Here is an 18,622-nt window from a genome sequence, read left to right as displayed (position 1 = left end):
CCACTATGCGTGCAGGGCTGCATCTGACGGCCCTGTGTATCCGGACATGCGACGCGTCTCTTTCCAGACCGCAGCATGTCTATTTATCTTGCGGAGGCGAACCTTCTCCGCAAGATAAATAACCCTGTCTATGGATACGATGCGGTGATTCAGCATGTGTTCAATGAACACATGCAGTATCACCGCGCGTACAAAGGGGGGTGGCGCTTTGGGCGGAGCGGGGTTTCCGCTGAGTCCTAAGCGCTGCCAGTACGCCCCGTGGAGACGTACCCTTATACAATGAATAGTACGCTCTGCCCTACTTTTTCTAACCACTGAAGAGCTATTCACTCCCTAAAATGTTTTTTCCACTAAACATTGCGAAAACCAGCTACTTTGAGCTGAGACCACACCTGAACATTTGGGGAAACTCAATGAAACTCCACGAATGGCATGTTTTTTATGACCGTCCATATCCTGGGGACAGTGTTATGAATGAGTCACCGAAGGAGGAAAAAACATAAATACAAGCTAAGTCCAGAAAACAAGAGAGGTTGGTAGCTATCGGATTGCAGACCCCTGATCCTATCCACAACAACTAACAGTAGCTGCGGGGGGTTCCTACGATGCCCTAGACCCCTCAATCACAGCCAGAGATCTAAATAGGCCTAAAGAAAGAAAGGGGAAATCTAAACTGCCCCAGAGCAGACCCCAAAGCAATAGGCAGCCCCCAACATATAATGATGGTGAAGCAAGATGAAAACACTAACACAGATAGAAAGATAGGTTGAGCAAACGATGGGGCCCGAGCTAACTAAAAAGAACAGGATAGAAAAGCTGCTGTCTGCAATCCGTAAAAAACCCTACCAAAAAATGTCCCAACCGTCTGATAGGAAAAACAGGCCCTGAAGTCGCTAGGACTTCAAAATGACTATATCAGCACTCAGGTAAATTCTGAAGACAGAGCAAAGAGACAAACTGATCAGAGACAAAAATGGAACTCAGCACACCCCCGACCGGGGATGGCTGAACTCCAAAAAACAAGGTAAACAAAACAAAACTAATAAGTTCAATAGCAGAGCAAAAACTTATCTTTGTGAAGCAGGAATCAGACTGGTCTCCAAGAATCCAGCAGAGAAATCACCAGCGACTCAGAAGGGCGTCGGCTGCCTTATATCCAGTCAGAATTTCCTGTTACCCAGTCATCATCTACCAGATCAGGTGTTTGGTAATCAGCCTCACTACCTTCCTTCACTAGAAGAGGGAATTCATCAGACATAGACGGTGAAGGGGAAAATGAACTCACAACATGACAGAATATCAGAAACAGGGTTATGAGACTGAACATACGGGTATCTCTGAGGAAGTCAAAGAGTACAGTAATAGTCATATGATCTGTGGATCATTACCAAAACGGGAGCACTTTGGCTATAGTGAATAAACTAAAGAATTGTTATTTGCTACAACGATGAAAGTCTTGGGAAAACCCTTTAATGAAGGCTAGAAACTATCTCCATGATTTCAATTTCTTCCATAGGTTTACATTATAAACCCTGTGGAGACTCAGGGGGTCAGGAGGTGCGCTGGTCCGTTGGCCCGAGAGCGCATGGACTAGGGCTCATCCCACTGAACGCCCGCTTTCCTTTTACTGTGAGCATAATACTAATCAGACAACACAGGGTGAGGGTAAAGCAATGTAGCAATACTTTAATGAACTACAAAATAAAAAAATAACGCATAGAACATTAGTAGAAAAATACCCAAAATGGTGCAAAATTACAGAGTCTCACCCTTACTCAGAATCACCGGGATTAGAGCAGTTGCGACTTCGGCGCTTCCAGGGCCAACTAGCCCCACCAGTGGCACCTCGCTTTTGGCGGGCACCTACAAATAGAAGGTAATGACAAGCTTAGGAAGCGGACAGTCCATTGAGGTACGTTGCCCGGTGACCAGAGGGTCACAACCTAGCTTCTCCGAATGTCTCCAAGGAGCCAGGTGACCAGATGTCCCAACCTGACTTCTCAAAATATAGCCATAAGGATATATAAATATCCGGTGGGTCCAATTACTGGCTTCCCCAAATGTATCCAGAGGTTCAGTGATGACCAATGGAGCATATCTGTATTCTTTAAGCTGACATCCTTTAGAATGTCAAATCTGTGTTCCTCTTGATGGAGCCATATTGTCTTGGCTGTTGCTCTGGCAAGTCATTGGAGTCTTTTTGCAGAACACGTGAAATCTCTTTTTGTACCCACATCTGTGGCTCAGTCATCATCCACAGGTCAGTGGGAGGTGGGATGAGTTATTAGTTGAACTCTAATGGTTTAAGTATTTAAGCAATCTGCATAGTTCTTCCTTCTCTGTTTTGCAGGTTAACAAACTAGCTAACCTGGTACAATGCGTTATCAATATATTAAGAAACATCTATTGTTCAAATATCCTGCGTCCCTGTCATTCAATATGTTGCAACAAACGTTCGCTAAAGAGTCAACGGTAAAGGCTCATAGGAACAATAGTCTGTGTTTCTTGACCAACTAAAAAAAAACCACATAAATTCAAAAGTCAACATAAAGATAATAGTCTGTGCCTCCTAGTCTACTGAAAATAGATGTCTTGAAAATTAAGATTAAAAGCTGTGTTGTCACAGACCCCATTCTGTCTCTAATTTACATTTCCACCGCCAATTGCTATTCAGTTATCGTCTTCTGAAATAGTTGAAAAAACTGAAATAATCCCGTTTGCCTTCTCAGGATGGGTTCACACCTCTGGCAGTTGCCCTTCAGCAAGGTCATGACCAAGTGGTTTCTCTTCTTCTTGAAAATGACACTAAAGGAAAAGTCCGCCTGCCGGCTCTACACATTGCTGCCCGGAAGGACGACACGAAAGCAGCAGCCCTTCTCTTGCAGAATGACCACAACGCCGATGTGGAATCCAAGGTTCGTCTGTTTTATGTGGATGTAACAGACACAATTTAATGCATGTTATAATGCAGTCAAATGTCCTCCAGCAAAGCATCTCCCCAAATTGCACCTCAAGCCCTTCCTTGCTTCCACCCAACATGTAATTTTGTTTATTTAGTCATTCTTTTCTGAAAATTTATGGGCACAGCTTTAAGTTGCCGGTTAAGTTTATTCCTTATTATCTACTTTTAATTTTTGCAGTGCATGTGCCAACACAGTCTGCTCACAGGAATGTCCGTGCCACTCAGAGGCAAAAACTTTATTATAGGAGACTCACACGTAATTATAGAACAGAAGCACAATGTACAAAACCAGACATAGTCTCTCAGACACGGCTAACAACTGTAGTGGGGCTACAGGAAACCTCAGGCTCCCGTAACCTATAGGATTTGATGGCACATACATAGAACCTGACTTAGGCTAGCTTTAGTACTTTATACATCAACAACCCTAACATGTATCTAACCTAAATGTAAGGTCATACATTAAAGTTATGCTACTTGTCCTTGACATACTGGTTAGAGGAAGCTCGGACAGCACGCAGTAGTGCCAGTAGTACATCAATGTATCTCCCTTTAGTTTCAGTCAAAAAGGAGTCAACATTTATATTCATGGGTTGTTTGTTGTTTTTGAGTTTATAAGGGGAGATTATGTCAGGGTTCCTGTGTTTGGAAGGTTGGGTTATCGAAAAGACAAACATGAGGAGTCAGAGAATAGGTCATTGCAGGGTCTCTTACACACCCCTGCAGCTTCAAAGTAAATTAACCTGTTTGTTTAGAGATTTTGCAGTCACAATATTGCACTAATGTATGTCCACGATATGGCAGCCTTAGTATAGTGTCAGTTTTTATACTGCAGTAATACTGTAGTTTTGACCTTTTACCTATAACCTACTTTTTAGTTATTCTTCTTTCTTTTTTTTAAATGGGGGACCACCACATAATATTGTGCCTAGGAAACGCTACAGACCTTACAGGGAATCTGCCAGTAGGTTTTTGCTATGTAGTCTGAGGAGAGCATGCTGTAGGGGTTGCAATAGAGAATTCAGCGATGTGTCACTTATTAGGCTGTGTGATGTTGTTTGAACACAACGATGGTTTTATCACTAGGACATTATCACTGCCTGGACTACCACTCATGCAACTTCCATACTGACCACGCCCCCTCCTGTGATTAGCAGCTCACTGTCTATAGACAATGTACACAGAAAGCTGTGGTGTGGGCGAGGGCAGCTTTCTGAGCTTTGCAATATGCTACATGTAAAAACTCTGATTGTGTCACAACTGCTGCACCCAGTAAACTAAGAGACGCATGGCTGGAATTGGGGTCTTTTTTCCTACATTATGCTGCTGTTAGGCTACTTTCACACTTGCGTTTTTTTGCGCTGCGTGCGCAGTGCAAACGCGCATAAAAAACGCATCATGCGTTTTTTTAATGCTTTTTTTGTTTTTTTTGCGCATGGTTTTTGCAAAAAAACGCATGCGTTTTTTGGCGCTGACGTGCGCATGACCATGCGCACGTCAGCGCTCCCATAGACTTTAATGGGTTTTGGGTGAATTTTGTGCGCATTGCGTGCGCATGCGTTTTTTTTGAGACAGGTCTGACGCACAAAAAATGCAACAGGATGCATTTTGTGCGCCCGGGCGCACACTACAAAAAAACCCGCATGCGCATACAATGGCGTACAAACGCATGACTATGTGCACCCATGTTAAGTATAGGAAAAAAACGCATGCGCATGTGTGCGCAAAAACTCAGCGCAAAAAAACGCAAGTGTGAAACCAGCCTTAGATGAGGTAGCAAAAACCTAACTTTTCATCTATTACAAAGTTTCTCACTGCATTGACTAGACTTGAGCCAGCATGGCCATCAGAATGTCCCATTACTCTGAGAAAAAAATCTAGATTTTCGATCTTTTAATGTAGACATCCTCTACACAAGCCGACTCCAAACTCACCATGGGTGCAGATTTTTGCTCAGGGGTCACCTTAGCTTTGTACTGTAATGTGTTATCTTAAAAGACCCATTTTTGCAAGCTCATGATAATAACCCTATCAGTAAATTCTGTATTTTTTTTAAATATTGCCAATCCTATAAGACATGCTAAAATTGTATATATTTCTTAGTAATCCCAGTATAATGTCACACCCTAATAATTTGTTGAGGGTCGCGTAACTTTTGTCTAGCATGCATGATACGGCATGCAGAATTCCACGCTAACACTTACCTGTAAGATTAACTCCCCTTCTTTGCCTGTCGTGTGATCACCCACATCGCATAATATGATCATTAGTCTATGCCATCCATATCATCACTGGTGGACTAACCATTCATTCTTTTCCCCTTCTTTGCTTCCCAATGTGTAAACATAGGTGATGGTGAATAGGACAACCGAGGTATATATGTACACGCAGTCACTTGCTCATACCTTAGCACTGCTGCTGCTTTCTCCTTATCTCTTTTGTGTTGCCTCCTATGTAGTATTGATTTGCTTTAGACTATAAGGTAGCATGTGCAATAGGAGGCAATACTGTAAGCGGGGCTGCCTTCAGCAACAAATTATTAGCATGTCACATAATGCTTGGGACGTCCTCGTAAATATTTTATTGGCTTGGTCCTGAGCTGCAGACTGTCCTGACACACTGCTTCCTAGACTGTTTTTCTAGTAGGCTTTTTCTGCATGACACTTGCACTTACCTGGTGTCAGCGAACCAGCAATCTCTGCTAGAATTTGGCAGACCCTCACTTATGGAGCTCTATATCGCCGAGCATGGCTGAAATGTTTGCTACCTCTTTACAAGTTGCATCTAGTTTATTAGCGACATTGTTTGAAGGATGAATTGAAGACCGATTGCATGTTATTAGTCGGCAAAGTTTAGATCCCAAAGTGTAAATGGTCGATTATACAGGATCTCGAGTTCTAAGCAAAAGCTGATCCATAAGGAAATATTACAATATGCATTTAGTTATGGATTTTCATAGTTTTTCTTATAAAAGGCAATGGCCTCAAACCTATGAGTCTCCATCTGTGGTTGCACTCCATGGTGGCTGCACAGGTTGGAGATCATCAATGTACGGACACACTTAAAGAGAACATGTAGGGAGTATGACACTAATATAATGCAATTATCTGGTTTTGATCTCGGAGATCATGGGACGATCATAGGATAAAATATGTGCATAAATATATGTAATCAATCCATGTAGACAAAGACACCATGTGTGGACATCATACAGGTGCTTCTCACAAAATTAGAATATCATCAAAAAGGTAATTTATTTCAGTTCTTCAATACAAAAGTGAAACTCATATATCATTATATAGAGTCATTACAAAGAGAGTGATCAATTTAAATTGTTTATTTCTTTTACTATTGAAGATTATGGCTTACAGCCAATGAAAACCCAAAAGTCATTAGCTCAGTAAATTAAAATAATAAAAAAAAAACACCTGCAAAGGCTTCCTAAACATTTAAAAAGGTCCCTTAATCTATTTCAGTAGGCTCCACAATCATGGGGAAGACTGCTGACTTGATAGATGTCCAGAAGACAGTCATTGACACACTCCACAAGGAGGGTAAGCCACAAAAGGTCATTGCTAAAGAAGCTGGCTGTTCACAGAGTGCTGTATCCAAGCATATTAATGGAAAGTCGAGTGGAAGGAAAAAGGTGCACAAGCAACCGGGTTAACCGCAGACTTGAAACGATTGTTAAGAAAAGGCCATTCAAAAATTTGGGGGAGTGGACTGATCCTGGAGTCATTGCTTTAAGAGTCACCACACTGACGTATCCAGGACATGGGCTACAACTGAAATGTAGCGTCTTACCTGGGCCAAGGAGAAAAATAACTGGACTTTTTCTTTAGAGTGAACCCTCTGGGTCGTGGCACCCACCCACCAAGTTGCTCAGTGGTCCAAGGTGTTGTTTTCAGATGAAAATAAATTTTGCATTTCATCTGGAAATCAAGGTCCCAGAGTCTGGAGAAGAGTGGAGAGGCCACAATCCAAGCTGCTTGAGGTCTAGTGTGAAGTTTCCACAATCAGTGATGGTTTGGGGAGCCATGTCATCTGCTGGTGTAGGTCCACTGTGTTTTATCAAGACCAAAGCCAGCGCAGACGTCTACCAGGAAATTTTAGAGCACTTCATGCTTCCCTCTGCCGACAAGCTTTTGGAGATGGAAATTTCATTCTCCAGCATTACTTGGCACCTGTCCATACTGCCAAAAATACCAATACCTGGCTTACAAACAACAGTATCATTGTGCTTGATTGGCCAACAAACTCGCCTGACCTTAACCCCATAGAGAATCTATGGGGTATTGTCAAGAAGAGGATGAGAGACACCAGACCCAACAATGCAGATGAGCTGAAGGCTGCTATCAAAGCAACCTGGGCTTCCATAACTCCTCAGTGTCATGATCTATGCTGGATCATGACACTCAGCAGTGCCACAGGCTGATCTCTGTGACGAGGTCAACTTACGCTGAGTCGACTTTTTCTTTAGAGTGAACCCTCTGGGTCGTGGCACCCACCCACCTAGGGCGGGCTGACCTTGTGAGGAACCACCCCCTATACAGGGAGTGTCAGGGGAAAGACCAAGGGGGTGAGCCACCAGGACTGCTGGCACCAGACGACAAGGACGAGCAGGAAGCAAGACAAGACAAGACGTAAGTTTAAGGTATCTTCATTAAGACAACTTCAGGATAACATTCAGTGCAAAAACGTGAGAACAAGCAAACACGGCAAGGTGCGTGCGTGGCACGCCAAGGTCCATGGAATAGTACGTGCTAGAAGGCAAGCCTGGTTACCGGCAAGGACACGATGGCACCGGACTCCGGACAGCTGGCAGGGATCAGGACGTCAGGCTGTAGACTTCATGCTTACGATCTATGGCAGTGATGGCAGGTTCTGGGAATCCAGCAGGCAAACCAGGGTACAGGCAAGGAGGCATGACAGATCTCCAGACATGGTGCGTGTTAGGGAACACCCTGAGGTCCAAGGCAAGATTCCAGGCAGGGTGCGTGCTAGGGGCACACCAGGGTGCAGGGCAAGGTGCAAGGCAAGGTGCGTGTGTAGGGACACGCCAGGTTCAACATGCAAAGAGCGGTGCGTGTGTAGGGGACACGCCAGGGATCAAAGTTCAACATACAAGACAGGATGCGTGTGTAGAGACACGCCAAGGCACAAGGGTCAAGACAGAGTCCTGCGCATGCAGAGGGCACGCCAGGGTCATAGTTCAAGGCAGAATCCTGCGCGTTCAGAGGGGCACGCCAGGGTCCGGGTTCAAGGCAGAGTCCTGCGCATGCAGAGGGACACACCAGGGTCAGGGTTCAAGGCAGAGTCCTGCACGTGCAGAGGGCACGCCAGGGTCAGGTTAAAAGCAGAGTCCTGCGTGTGCAGAGGACACGCCAGGGACAGAGTACAGGCTAGGACCTGTGCGTGCGAGAGGGCACGACAGGGGACATGGCAAGACCTGTGCGTACTTTTGCAGAAGCACGGGGAGGTATGCCAAAGGGCAGGCGAGGGCCTGCGCATGCTAAGAGAAGCACGGAGAGCACAGTGCAGAGACAGCGTGAGTGCAAGGAAGCACAGAGAGCACGGCTGGGGCACTGGCTAGCTGGACGGGCTGCAGCACAAACAGGCAGGTAAGACTCCAGCGAACCTGACTGGGGCATAGCAGGCGACACAGCTGTCACTGACCGACGAGCACGGCTGAGGCACAAGCAGGCGGGCACGGCTGAGGCACAAGCAGGAGGCTAGGAAGGCCAGGCGCATGCAAAGGGCATACGGAGAAACAAGGCAAGGCAAAGCAAGAAACAAGGCAAAGCTTGGCAGGGTATGGAACAAAGAGCGGAACGTAGGCAGAAACACAGAGCCAGGTCAGAGCGAGAACAGAGCTAGCAGCGGAGCGTAGGCCAGAGCCGGGTCAAGGGAGAACCTTGAGACTAGCATGGAAATGTGCAAGAGAGCACCAAAGGTAAGAGAGGAGGAATGGTGCGTGTGCCAGGAGGCACTACAGAGCACCATAGGTAAGAAAGGAGGAATGGTGCGTGTGCCAGGAGGCACGACAGGTAAGAGCAAGGAAGAACAAGCAAAGACAGAAAACGTAGGAAGGACCACAAGGCAAAGCTTAGCAAAGGCAAGACATGGCAAAGCAGGCAAGGCAGAGAACATCGGAAGGACTAAAAGTTCAAGCTTGACACGGACAAAACATGGCACGAGAGACAGCACAAGACAAGGCACGAAACAAGAGGCAGAGTACAAGCACTGAGCATGTGCAGAGACGCACTACAGAGTAGAGTGCAGGGGCACAGAATACATACAGGGAGCAACCGAGCAGACCAAGCAGCAATGTAGGGAAGCAACACGATGCTCAGGCCCCGACCATAGGAAGGAGCGGTCTGATATAGCACCATAGCACCTGCAGTTCCGGGTCAGGGTCAGGGAAGGACTTCCGGTTCAGATCCTCCAGGATCATAGAAAGCGTTGCTAGATCAGACTGGGCAGAACCATAGAGAAGGTCACATGATTAGGGCTCCAGGAATACATAGAGGATTGCAGAATCAGACAGCATTGGAACATAGGAAAGGTCACATGATCAGGGGGTCCAGGAATACAGAGGATTGCAGGATCAGAGCAGAGACGGATGGTTACCTAGCAACGGCGTGCAGCCATTAGGTAAGGCGCGCGTGCACACCACTCCAGGCATCTTGCAGCAAGAGACATAACTGGCATGAGAATTCAGTACACATGCACACCGCTCCAGGAGTCATGCGGCACACCAAACATAGCGGGCATGATAGTTCGGTGCACGTGCACACTGCTCCAGGGGTCATGCGGCAAAACAGACATGGCAGGCATGACGGACATGACAGGCATAACAGACATGGCGGGCATGACAATCGCCTCCATGCCACGCCACATTGATGCAGTAATTGATGAAAAAGGAGCCCCGACCAAGTATTGAGTGCATTTACTGAACATACATTTGAATAGGCCAACATTTAGGACTTTAAAATCTTATTTCAAGCTGGTGTTATATGTTCTGTCCCCACATGAGGCGAATGGAGGTGTAGTTGAGTGGGGCTGGGAGAGATTCCTACCTTCCGTTTCCTTGATGCAGAGCAGACAGGACCATTGTTGCTGTTTTGCTGTTCATGCGTCCGGAGAGATGATACACACCAGATATTGTGAAGTCCAGACTTGTTTATTGGAAATCTGGACATACAGCGTATGATTGGTAATGCAGTACTTCTTCAGAAATGCAGGTGTAACAACCCAGGTGGTACAGCAAGATGTGTGCAGCAAGGTATGCAGCAAGATGATTCAGCAAATTTAGCAAATTGTGTGTGTGTGGTCAAAAAACTGATGCCTTCCACAGCGTAAGTGTGTCTCTCCCGAGTGAAAAGAAACTAGTAATGCCCACCAGCAGGAAGAGAAGGAGTCACTGACCTGGAAGTGGGAGGCATGTATTAGAATTAATTAGCTGCCGTCTGCTATACAGAAAAGGACAGCAGGTGGCAGCAGACCAGATGCAAAACTGAATACAAAGAAAGGTAACATAACACAATTATATAAGCATACAATCATAACCTTAGATGGAACAGCACATTATAAAGTATTCTAATTTACTACGACTTTTGGGTTTTCATTGGCTGTAAGCCATAATCATCAACATTAACAGAAATAAACACTTGAAATAGATCACTCTGTAATGACTCTATATAATATATGAGTTTCACTTTTTGTATTGAGGAACTGAAGCAAATTACCTTTTTGATGTTTTTCTAATTTTATGAGAAACACCTGTATATGTTACAAAGCTCGTTGAAGAACCTTCACATTCACAATTATGATATTTATATATTTATTAGCAAGGCATTCTTATTTCCTATATTAGTTTCAGGTTAAATAAAGGTTGATAAATGTGAAATAAAAAGTTTAGAATTTTTGAACAGGGACCTATTACATAGAAATAGTAAATCGGTCTTGGTCACACAGTGTAGAACTGGGGTTCATTGGGCTAACAAGGGGAAATTGTTCTGAGCACCCACCCTCCATTCACACAGAACATGTCCATGTCTACTTGTAGTGACATTGTGAACTTTGTTGTCATCTTTGCACAAAAATCTAATACATTAGTTGGAAGTCAAAAACCATAGGGTACAGTCCCTAGTAGGAAGCATCTGATTGTCTCCACACACTAGAAGTATCATTCTTCTGACCGCCATCTCAGTCAGCTCTCCCATTCACAGGAGCAACCATTCGCCCAAGAGCTCCTGTGTACTCCATTTGAAAGCCATCAGTTGGCGTGTCAGCTGGTGGTTTATCACTGGGCGAGAAATGCGATTGGCAGTCTGAAATAGGACATGACCAATTGATCCCCGATGATCAGTCGTCAATATTTGTGGGATCGAATGACATTAGTCTAATGTGCATGGGGACCTTTTCTCCAAAAGGGAATTTTCTTCTGCTGGAGCTTTAGGGTCAGAGCCTGAGCCCATTAGAGAATCTTCTAATATGCTGGTATCCACTCCTGTGTGACCAGAACATGCAGAAAAATTATACCTAAAAAATAAATTAAATATGTAATTTGTGCTGGCCTATGGAAGGATAACGAATGATTAAATGGGCCGTGAGTAATGTCGACAGCTTATACCGTGTAATTATGAGTCAAATGCAGCAGAAGCAAGAATATTGATCAGGTTGCTGTTAATGTTTTGTGTGTGCCAATAGGTTTAGAATGTCGGTGCCTTTGCCTTTGGTATTGCTTATGTGAATTAACATTGCCATCATTGACCAATCCATGAAATTTATTTTGCTCTTGTTTGGTCTTTCCAGAGTGGCTTCACACCCCTCCACATAGCCGCACACTATGGGAACATTAACGTGGCAACCTTGCTCATAAGCCGGGGAGCAGCTGTGGACTTCACTGCCAGAGTAAGTCAACAATCCGGGCCGAAATTAATTGTAAAGTACTACAATTTCATTATTCAGATCATTTATGAAACATAAGGTTAGCCCATATCTAATACCTATTAACTCAGGAAAAAGGTAATGTCACTGGAAAAGAGTGATGTCACTGGATCTTGGGTAGGTCAAGGAATGACTGATGATGACAAAAAGACAGTATCACAGGGAAAGAGTATGATGTAACTTGCTCTTGGTAAGGTCCAGCAAGGACTGATGACAAAAATTTGATGTTTCTGGGAAAGAGAATTACATAATTGGATCTTGGTTGGGTCTAGGAATGTTGGATCTAGTTGGTTGGGTCTGAATCAGGCTGCCATGAAAGGTAGTGAGTTCTCTTTCAATTGAAGTCTTCAAACAGAGGCTGGACAGACATCTGTCTGGGATGATTCAATGAATCCTGCTTTGAGCAGGGAGTTGGACCAGATGACCCAGGAGGTCCCTTCTAACTCTAACATTCTATGATTCTAAGGATTATTGATGAAAAATGTGATGTTACTAGGAGAGAGTAATGTCACTAGATCTTGGTTAGATCTGAGAAGGACTCTTAATGAGAAAAATGTGATGTGACTGGGAGAGAGTGATGTTACTAAAGCTTGATTAGGTCTAAATAGCACTGATGATGACAAAAAAAGTGACAAAGACATTGGAAAAGAGTTGGTTGCTTTTAGTCCTTGGTTAGGTCTAGGAAGGACTGATGATGACAAAACGGTGATGTCACTGGCTCTTGCCTAAGTCTAGAAAGGACTGATGAGGAGATGAAAGAGCATTAATAAAATATGGTTTATGTGTGATTTATACTATGGGGCGATGTTAAAGTGAATCTGTCACCCCTTTTTTGAGATATCATATAATGATATCCTTCAATTGTGTGTTACCTAAGTATTGTAGTCGTATTTTTCCCCCCCGTCCCCACACCATTCATGCATAAATACCTTTGCTATCACTCTTCAGATTTATGGAAATCGCCGCGGTCCGGTCCGATGGGCGTGGCTTATTCTCCCCCCACCTTAGCTTGCTTGACGTAATTTCTTCTGTGAATCTAACAGATGGCGTTGTTTATTCGCGCCTGCGCATTCATAAGGCTGCTCGTGCTTGCACAGTATGCTTTGTCCAAATGTGGGCAAAGCATATAATCGCTACTGCACATGCGCCGGTATTTTTCCCAGCGTCTATGACCCGGAAGTCTTCATATGCATATACAATTGAATGGTATCATTATATGATATCTCAAAGAAGGGGTGACAGATTCCCTTTAAGAGACATCATTTCCAAACCAATAACAACTAGAAAAGTATGAGCAGTGAATAGGAAAGGGCAAGATTTGACTCTGTAGCTATATGGATCATAAAGGGATTTTGCTGAACAAGTCACTTACATGACAGTTACAGCATGTGCTATGAAAAGAAAGCCTGGGGATTCATAAAATAAAAGTGTTTTGGTCAGCCTAAACATTATCGATTACCTGATTCATGTTTTCTGTAATGCTATAGAAGCATTATTACTGATTGACATATAACCTAAGTGTTTAACGTATCTTTGCTGACTAATGAAAATGGAGATTTTATTTTACCACTTGAATACTCCAAATATGAGAACCGTGTTATGTTTAGTTTCCAGCCATGTTTAATGTTGTTTTCAAGAAGATAACTTTAAAAAAAGTGAAATAGAAAGTGAAACATCATATTAAATATTGTGGGGGAGTCACAAATGAAAAGGGGCTGAAACTTACTTATTATTGAATATGACAATAATTGGGCATGCTGAACTTGGCACTTTAAATCAGGATGCCCTAAATTATTAATTTTTAATTATTTTCTGTTTTATTTGTTTCTCAGTATCATCAGTTTTGTAGTGTAGGACATTGTTACCTGACTTGGTGGATATGCTATATCACAGTTCATTCAAGATGAACGAAGACCCACTTGGGAGCTGTAACAATAGCCGTGCAATGATGAGGGTATATGCAACTACAAAAGGACACATTTCCATAGACCCCTACTGTCACAAAGAATATGTATAGGGGAATACAAGTAAAATATTGTAATCTGTTATTTGTAAAAAAAAAAAAAAAAAAAGTAATTAAAAAATGGATAAATAAATGGATAAATATTTTGTAAAAATGTAACCCCATACTATTTTATAAGTCTAGTTCAGCACTTGCTCACAAAGGGAGATGTTCATCGGATTCTCTAGGGGTGTGCCTTTAAAGTGAGCCTGTCGGCAAGATTTTGCTTAGTAAACTACAGTGTCAGGTTGGCGCTGTTAAACTGATTAAAATGATACCTTGGGTGAAGAAATCTGTATTTTTGTTCTTGTGTGATCAGTGTTAGAAGTTTTCAGCTAATAATATGCCCGTGCTCTGGGGCGGGTGTTGTGAGTTCATTTTCCCCTTCATTACTGAGGCCCAAGGAACTCCCTCTTCTGGTAGAGAAAGGTAGTGAGCCTGATTATCAAACACCTGAGTTTCATGATGATGACTGGCTGAGTGGAGTTACTGACTGGATATAAGGCTGCCGAGGCCCTTCTGCCCTGCGGGTGATTTCTCTGTGGGATCCTTGGAGACCAGTCTGAATTCCTGCTCCTCTAAAGCTAAGTTTTCTGCTCGGCTTTTTGCATTGGTGCTTTGACTTTGTTTTGCTTTGTTTTTCTGGATTTCTGCCATTCCCTGCTGGGGTGAGCTGAATTCCTTTAGCTCTGTCTTCTGAAAATACCTGAGTGCTGATTTAGTTTTTGAAGCCTAGCTGCTTCAGGGTCTTTTTCCATATCAGCTGTTGGCTTATGTCTTTGATAGGGTTTTGGCAGATTGCAGACAGCAACCTTCCTTTCCTTTTCTGTTTAGTTAGCTTGGGCCCCATCGTTTGCTCAGCCTATCTTTCTATCTGTGTGAGTGTTTTTTCATCTTGCTTCACCGTCATTATATGTTGGGGGCTGCCTTTTACTTTGGGGTCTGCTCTGGGGCAGTTTAGATTTCCTTTTCTGTCTTTAGGCTATTTAGCGCTCCGGCTGTGATCGAGGGGTCTAGGGCATCGTAGGAACCCCCCACGGCTACTGCTAGTTGTGTTGATAGGTTCAGGGGTCTGCAATCTGATAGTTGCCAACTTCTCTGGTTTTCTGGACGTAGCTTCTATTTTTGTGTCTGCCTCCTACGGTGACTCAATCATAACAGGCGGGACTGTAGGCAGAGTCTTAGCTTCTCGCTCTAAGCCAGAGAAACCAAGGAAAGACCTGCCCACAGGCTGCCCCGAATGACAAGCAGTCTGTCTCTATGATGCTTCGGGACGGTCTTTGGGCAGGTCTTTCCTTGGTTTCTCTGGCTTAGAGCAGGAAGATAAGACTTTGTCTACAGTCTTGCCCTGGAGCACAGGTATATCATTAACTGAAAGCTTCCAACACTGATTACACAAGAACCACAAGACGGATTTCTTCACACCAGGTATCATGTTAATCAGTATAACAGCGGCCACATGACAGTGTCTGTAGTTTACAGAGCAAAATCCTAATGACAGGTTCTCTTTAAGCCGCTCTATATTATTAACCTATGAGCCACATCCCCTTGTTAAAGACCAGAAAATTTAGCACTAAATAAAAAGATCTCTGAAATCGTATGGCCAATTTAAAAGAAAAGAAAAAAATGGAATTCTAAGGGGAGCAGCAGGAATAAAATAAGAGCAAAAACTTGTTACTTTTGTTCCGGGCGGTTACAGATCCTCTTTAGGTTCCATCCTTAGGAATACATCCAAATGTCCACTTTTGAGCATGGCTTTAGTTAACCCTGCACCAAAACTTCAGCTGTGCATCGCATCCTCAGGCCGGTTCCTGAGTATGTGAGGCATGAAAAAGAAGAAAAAATGCCAGGAACCACAAAAATGAATACATTAAAACATTACATTTATTTTAGTACATAAAAATCCAAAAAGAAGATTAAAAATACATACAAAAGATGAGACACCGGGTCTGCGCATTTCAAGATGAGTATCTCTTAGTCTTGACAAGGTGTAAGTCAAGACTAAGGGTCCCGTTACACTAAACGATGCACTAGCGATCCCGATAACGATACGACCTGGTCAGGATCGCTGGTACATCGCTACATGATCGCTGGTGAGCTATCAAACAGGCAGACTCACCAGCGATCAGGACCAGCGAGGACGCCAGTATCCAGGGTAAATAGTGGGTAACTAAGCACGCGCGTCGCTTAGTTACCCGCTGTTTATCCTGGATACCAGCGTGCTCACGCTGGGAGCTGGTATCCAGGGTAAACAGCGGGTAACTAAGTGTTTGGCGCTTAGTTACCCGCTGTTTACCTTGGATACCAGCTCCCAGCGCGAGCACGCTGGTATCTAGGGTACACAGCAGGTAACTAAGCGACGTGCGCGCTTAGTTATCCGCTATTTACCCTGGATACCAGCTCCCAGCGTCTGTTTACAGTGCTGGGAGCTCGCTGATCGTTGGTCTCCCACTGCCACACGCAGCGATGCGTGCTGGCCAGCGGGAGACCAATGATCATAAAATGGCCAAGGACATTCCTGCACGATCAGCGATACCCGGCAGGGGGGCCAGTTGCTGATGCGTGCCACAGATAGCGAGTGTTATGAATGAGTCACCAGAGGAGGAAAAAACAAAAATGCAAGCTAAGTCCAGAAAACCGGAGAGGTTGGTAGTTAGCGGATTGCAGACCCCTGATCCTATTCACAACAACTAACAGTAGCCGTGGAGCGTTCCTACGGTGGTCCTAGACGCCTCTTCACAGCCGGAGAACTAAATAAGCCTAAAGAAAGAAAGGGGAAATATAAACTACCCCAGAGCAGACCCCAAAGCAATAGACAGCCCCCAACATGTATTGTCGGTGAAAACAGATGAAAACACAAACACAGACCGAAAGACATTCAGAGCAAACGATGGGGCCCAACTAACTAGTTAGGAAAGGACAGAAAAGATACTGGCTGCAATCCGCAAAAACCCTACCAAAAATGTCCCAACACGTCTGATAGGAAAAGCGGCCCTGAAGTCAATAGACTTCAAAATCCCTATATCAGCACTCCGATATATTCTGAAGACAGAGCAAAAGAGATTTAACTGATCAGGGACAAAAATGGAAATTCAGCAGAGCCCCAGCCGGGGCTGGCAGAACACAAAACTAAGCAAATCAGACAAAATCTCATGGAACAATAACAGAGCAAAACTTAGCTTTAGAAGACAGGAACTGAACTGGAGGCCAGAGCTCAGAGCAGAGAAATCACCAGCAACCCTACAGGGCGTCGGCTGCCTTATATCCACTCAGAGATTCCGGATGTCCAATCGCAATCCACCTGTTCAGGTGACAGGTTTCTCCCATCCAAATCAGTTTCACCACCTCCTTTCACCAGCAGAGGGAGTTCATCGGACATCAAAGGTGAACGAGAAAATGAGCTCACAACAGCGAGATCTCTAGTGAGATCGCTGTTGCGTCACAAAATCGGTGACATATCAGCGATCTCGCTAGCGATCTCGCTTAGTATGAAGTACCCCTAAGATAGAGTCATCTCGAAATGCGTAGACCCGCTGTCTCATCTTTTGTATGTATTTTAATCTTCTCTTCGTATTTTACGTACTACAATAAATGTGATGTTTTATTCTACTCATTTTTGCGGTTGCTGACATTTATTCTCCTTTTAGTAAATCCCGCTTGTTTTGTGAAATAAAAAAGGGGGAAAGTGGAAGGGATATTTTCAGCTCACTGTGTGTGTGTGTGAATTTCAGTTTTTTTCAGAGTAAGAGCAGTTTGACACATATATTTGTTTAAAAATGAAATTACTAATCAAGGAGAAATTGCACCCAGCTTGTGGAAATTACTTAAAATTCAAGCATTTGGATATTGTAGTTTTCAAAAGATGTGAAAATAGGTATTTTTGAAGCAGCAATAAAATAACATTCATGTCATGGCAACACTGCAAAAGTGTGGATTTAAGTTCCCAAACTCTGGGTCAGTTTGGGTGAGAAAAATCTACAATATGCAATAAGTAGAGCAGAAGTAATGCACCTAAAGGAAAACGTGCAGCAATATTCCGCACTGCAGCTGATTTGTCTTTATGAAACATTTATGAATAGTGTATAGTTCAGAGAGTATGTTATGTAACACTGCAAACGCAAAAAGACTTCAGAATCTATCCGTAACGCTTATATTACAGCATTGCCCATAATCACATTGATATGTTTCTTAATACAGCTAGGTCCATATATATTTGGACAGAGACAACATTTTTCTAATTTTGGTTCTAGACATTACCACAATGAATTTTAAACAAAACAATTCAGATGCAGTTGAAGTTCAGACTTTCAGCTTTCATTAGAGGGTATCCACATTAAAATTGGATGAAGGGTTTAGGAGTTTCAGCTCCTCAACATGTGCCACCTTGTTTTTAAAGGGACCAAAAGTAATTGGACAGCAGTCAGTATCACACAGGATAGGATTAGATACGCAGCTCAGCACACTGTATCACACAGAATAGTATTAGATACACGGCTCAGCAGTCAGTATCACACAGGATAGGATTAGATACACGGCTCAGCAGGCAGTATCACACAGGATAGGATTAGATACACGGCTCAGCAGTCAGTATCACACAGGATAGGATTAGATACACAGCTCAGCAGACAGTATCGCACAGAATAGGATTAGATACACAGCTCAGCACACAGTATCACACAGAATAGTATTAGATACACGGCTCAGCA

The 18,622-nt window shown here is 43.7% G+C and overlaps 1 protein-coding gene across 17 annotated transcripts in view; it reads left to right on the top strand.

The window, feature by feature from the left end:
• The window catches only part of ANK3 (ankyrin 3), an 891,037-nt gene that overhangs the window by 589,867 nt on the left and 282,548 nt on the right, over positions 1–18,622 (top strand). For 9 of the 17 annotated variants that reach the window (XM_073548271.1, XM_073548272.1, XM_073548270.1 and 6 more), the window contains 2 exons: positions 2,730–2,915; positions 11,780–11,878. In XM_073548271.1, the coding sequence (XP_073404372.1) occupies positions 2,730–2,915; positions 11,780–11,878 (285 nt within the window). Of the gene's footprint in view, positions 1–2,729; positions 2,916–5,311; positions 5,336–11,779; positions 11,879–18,622 lie in introns of all 17 variants that reach the window. The other 8 variants (XM_073548269.1, XM_073548273.1, XM_073548274.1 and 5 more) reach the window with 1 other exon arrangement.

This window comes from Dendrobates tinctorius, unplaced genomic scaffold, assembly GCF_039654945.1.
Source record: "Dendrobates tinctorius isolate UK_male_01 unplaced genomic scaffold, ASM3965494v1 ptg000156l, whole genome shotgun sequence".
NCBI classification, from domain to species: Eukaryota; Metazoa; Chordata; class Amphibia; order Anura; family Dendrobatidae; genus Dendrobates; species Dendrobates tinctorius.
The sequence above is the reverse complement of the archived record's forward strand: the minus strand, read 5'-3'. Positions and strand labels throughout refer to the sequence as shown.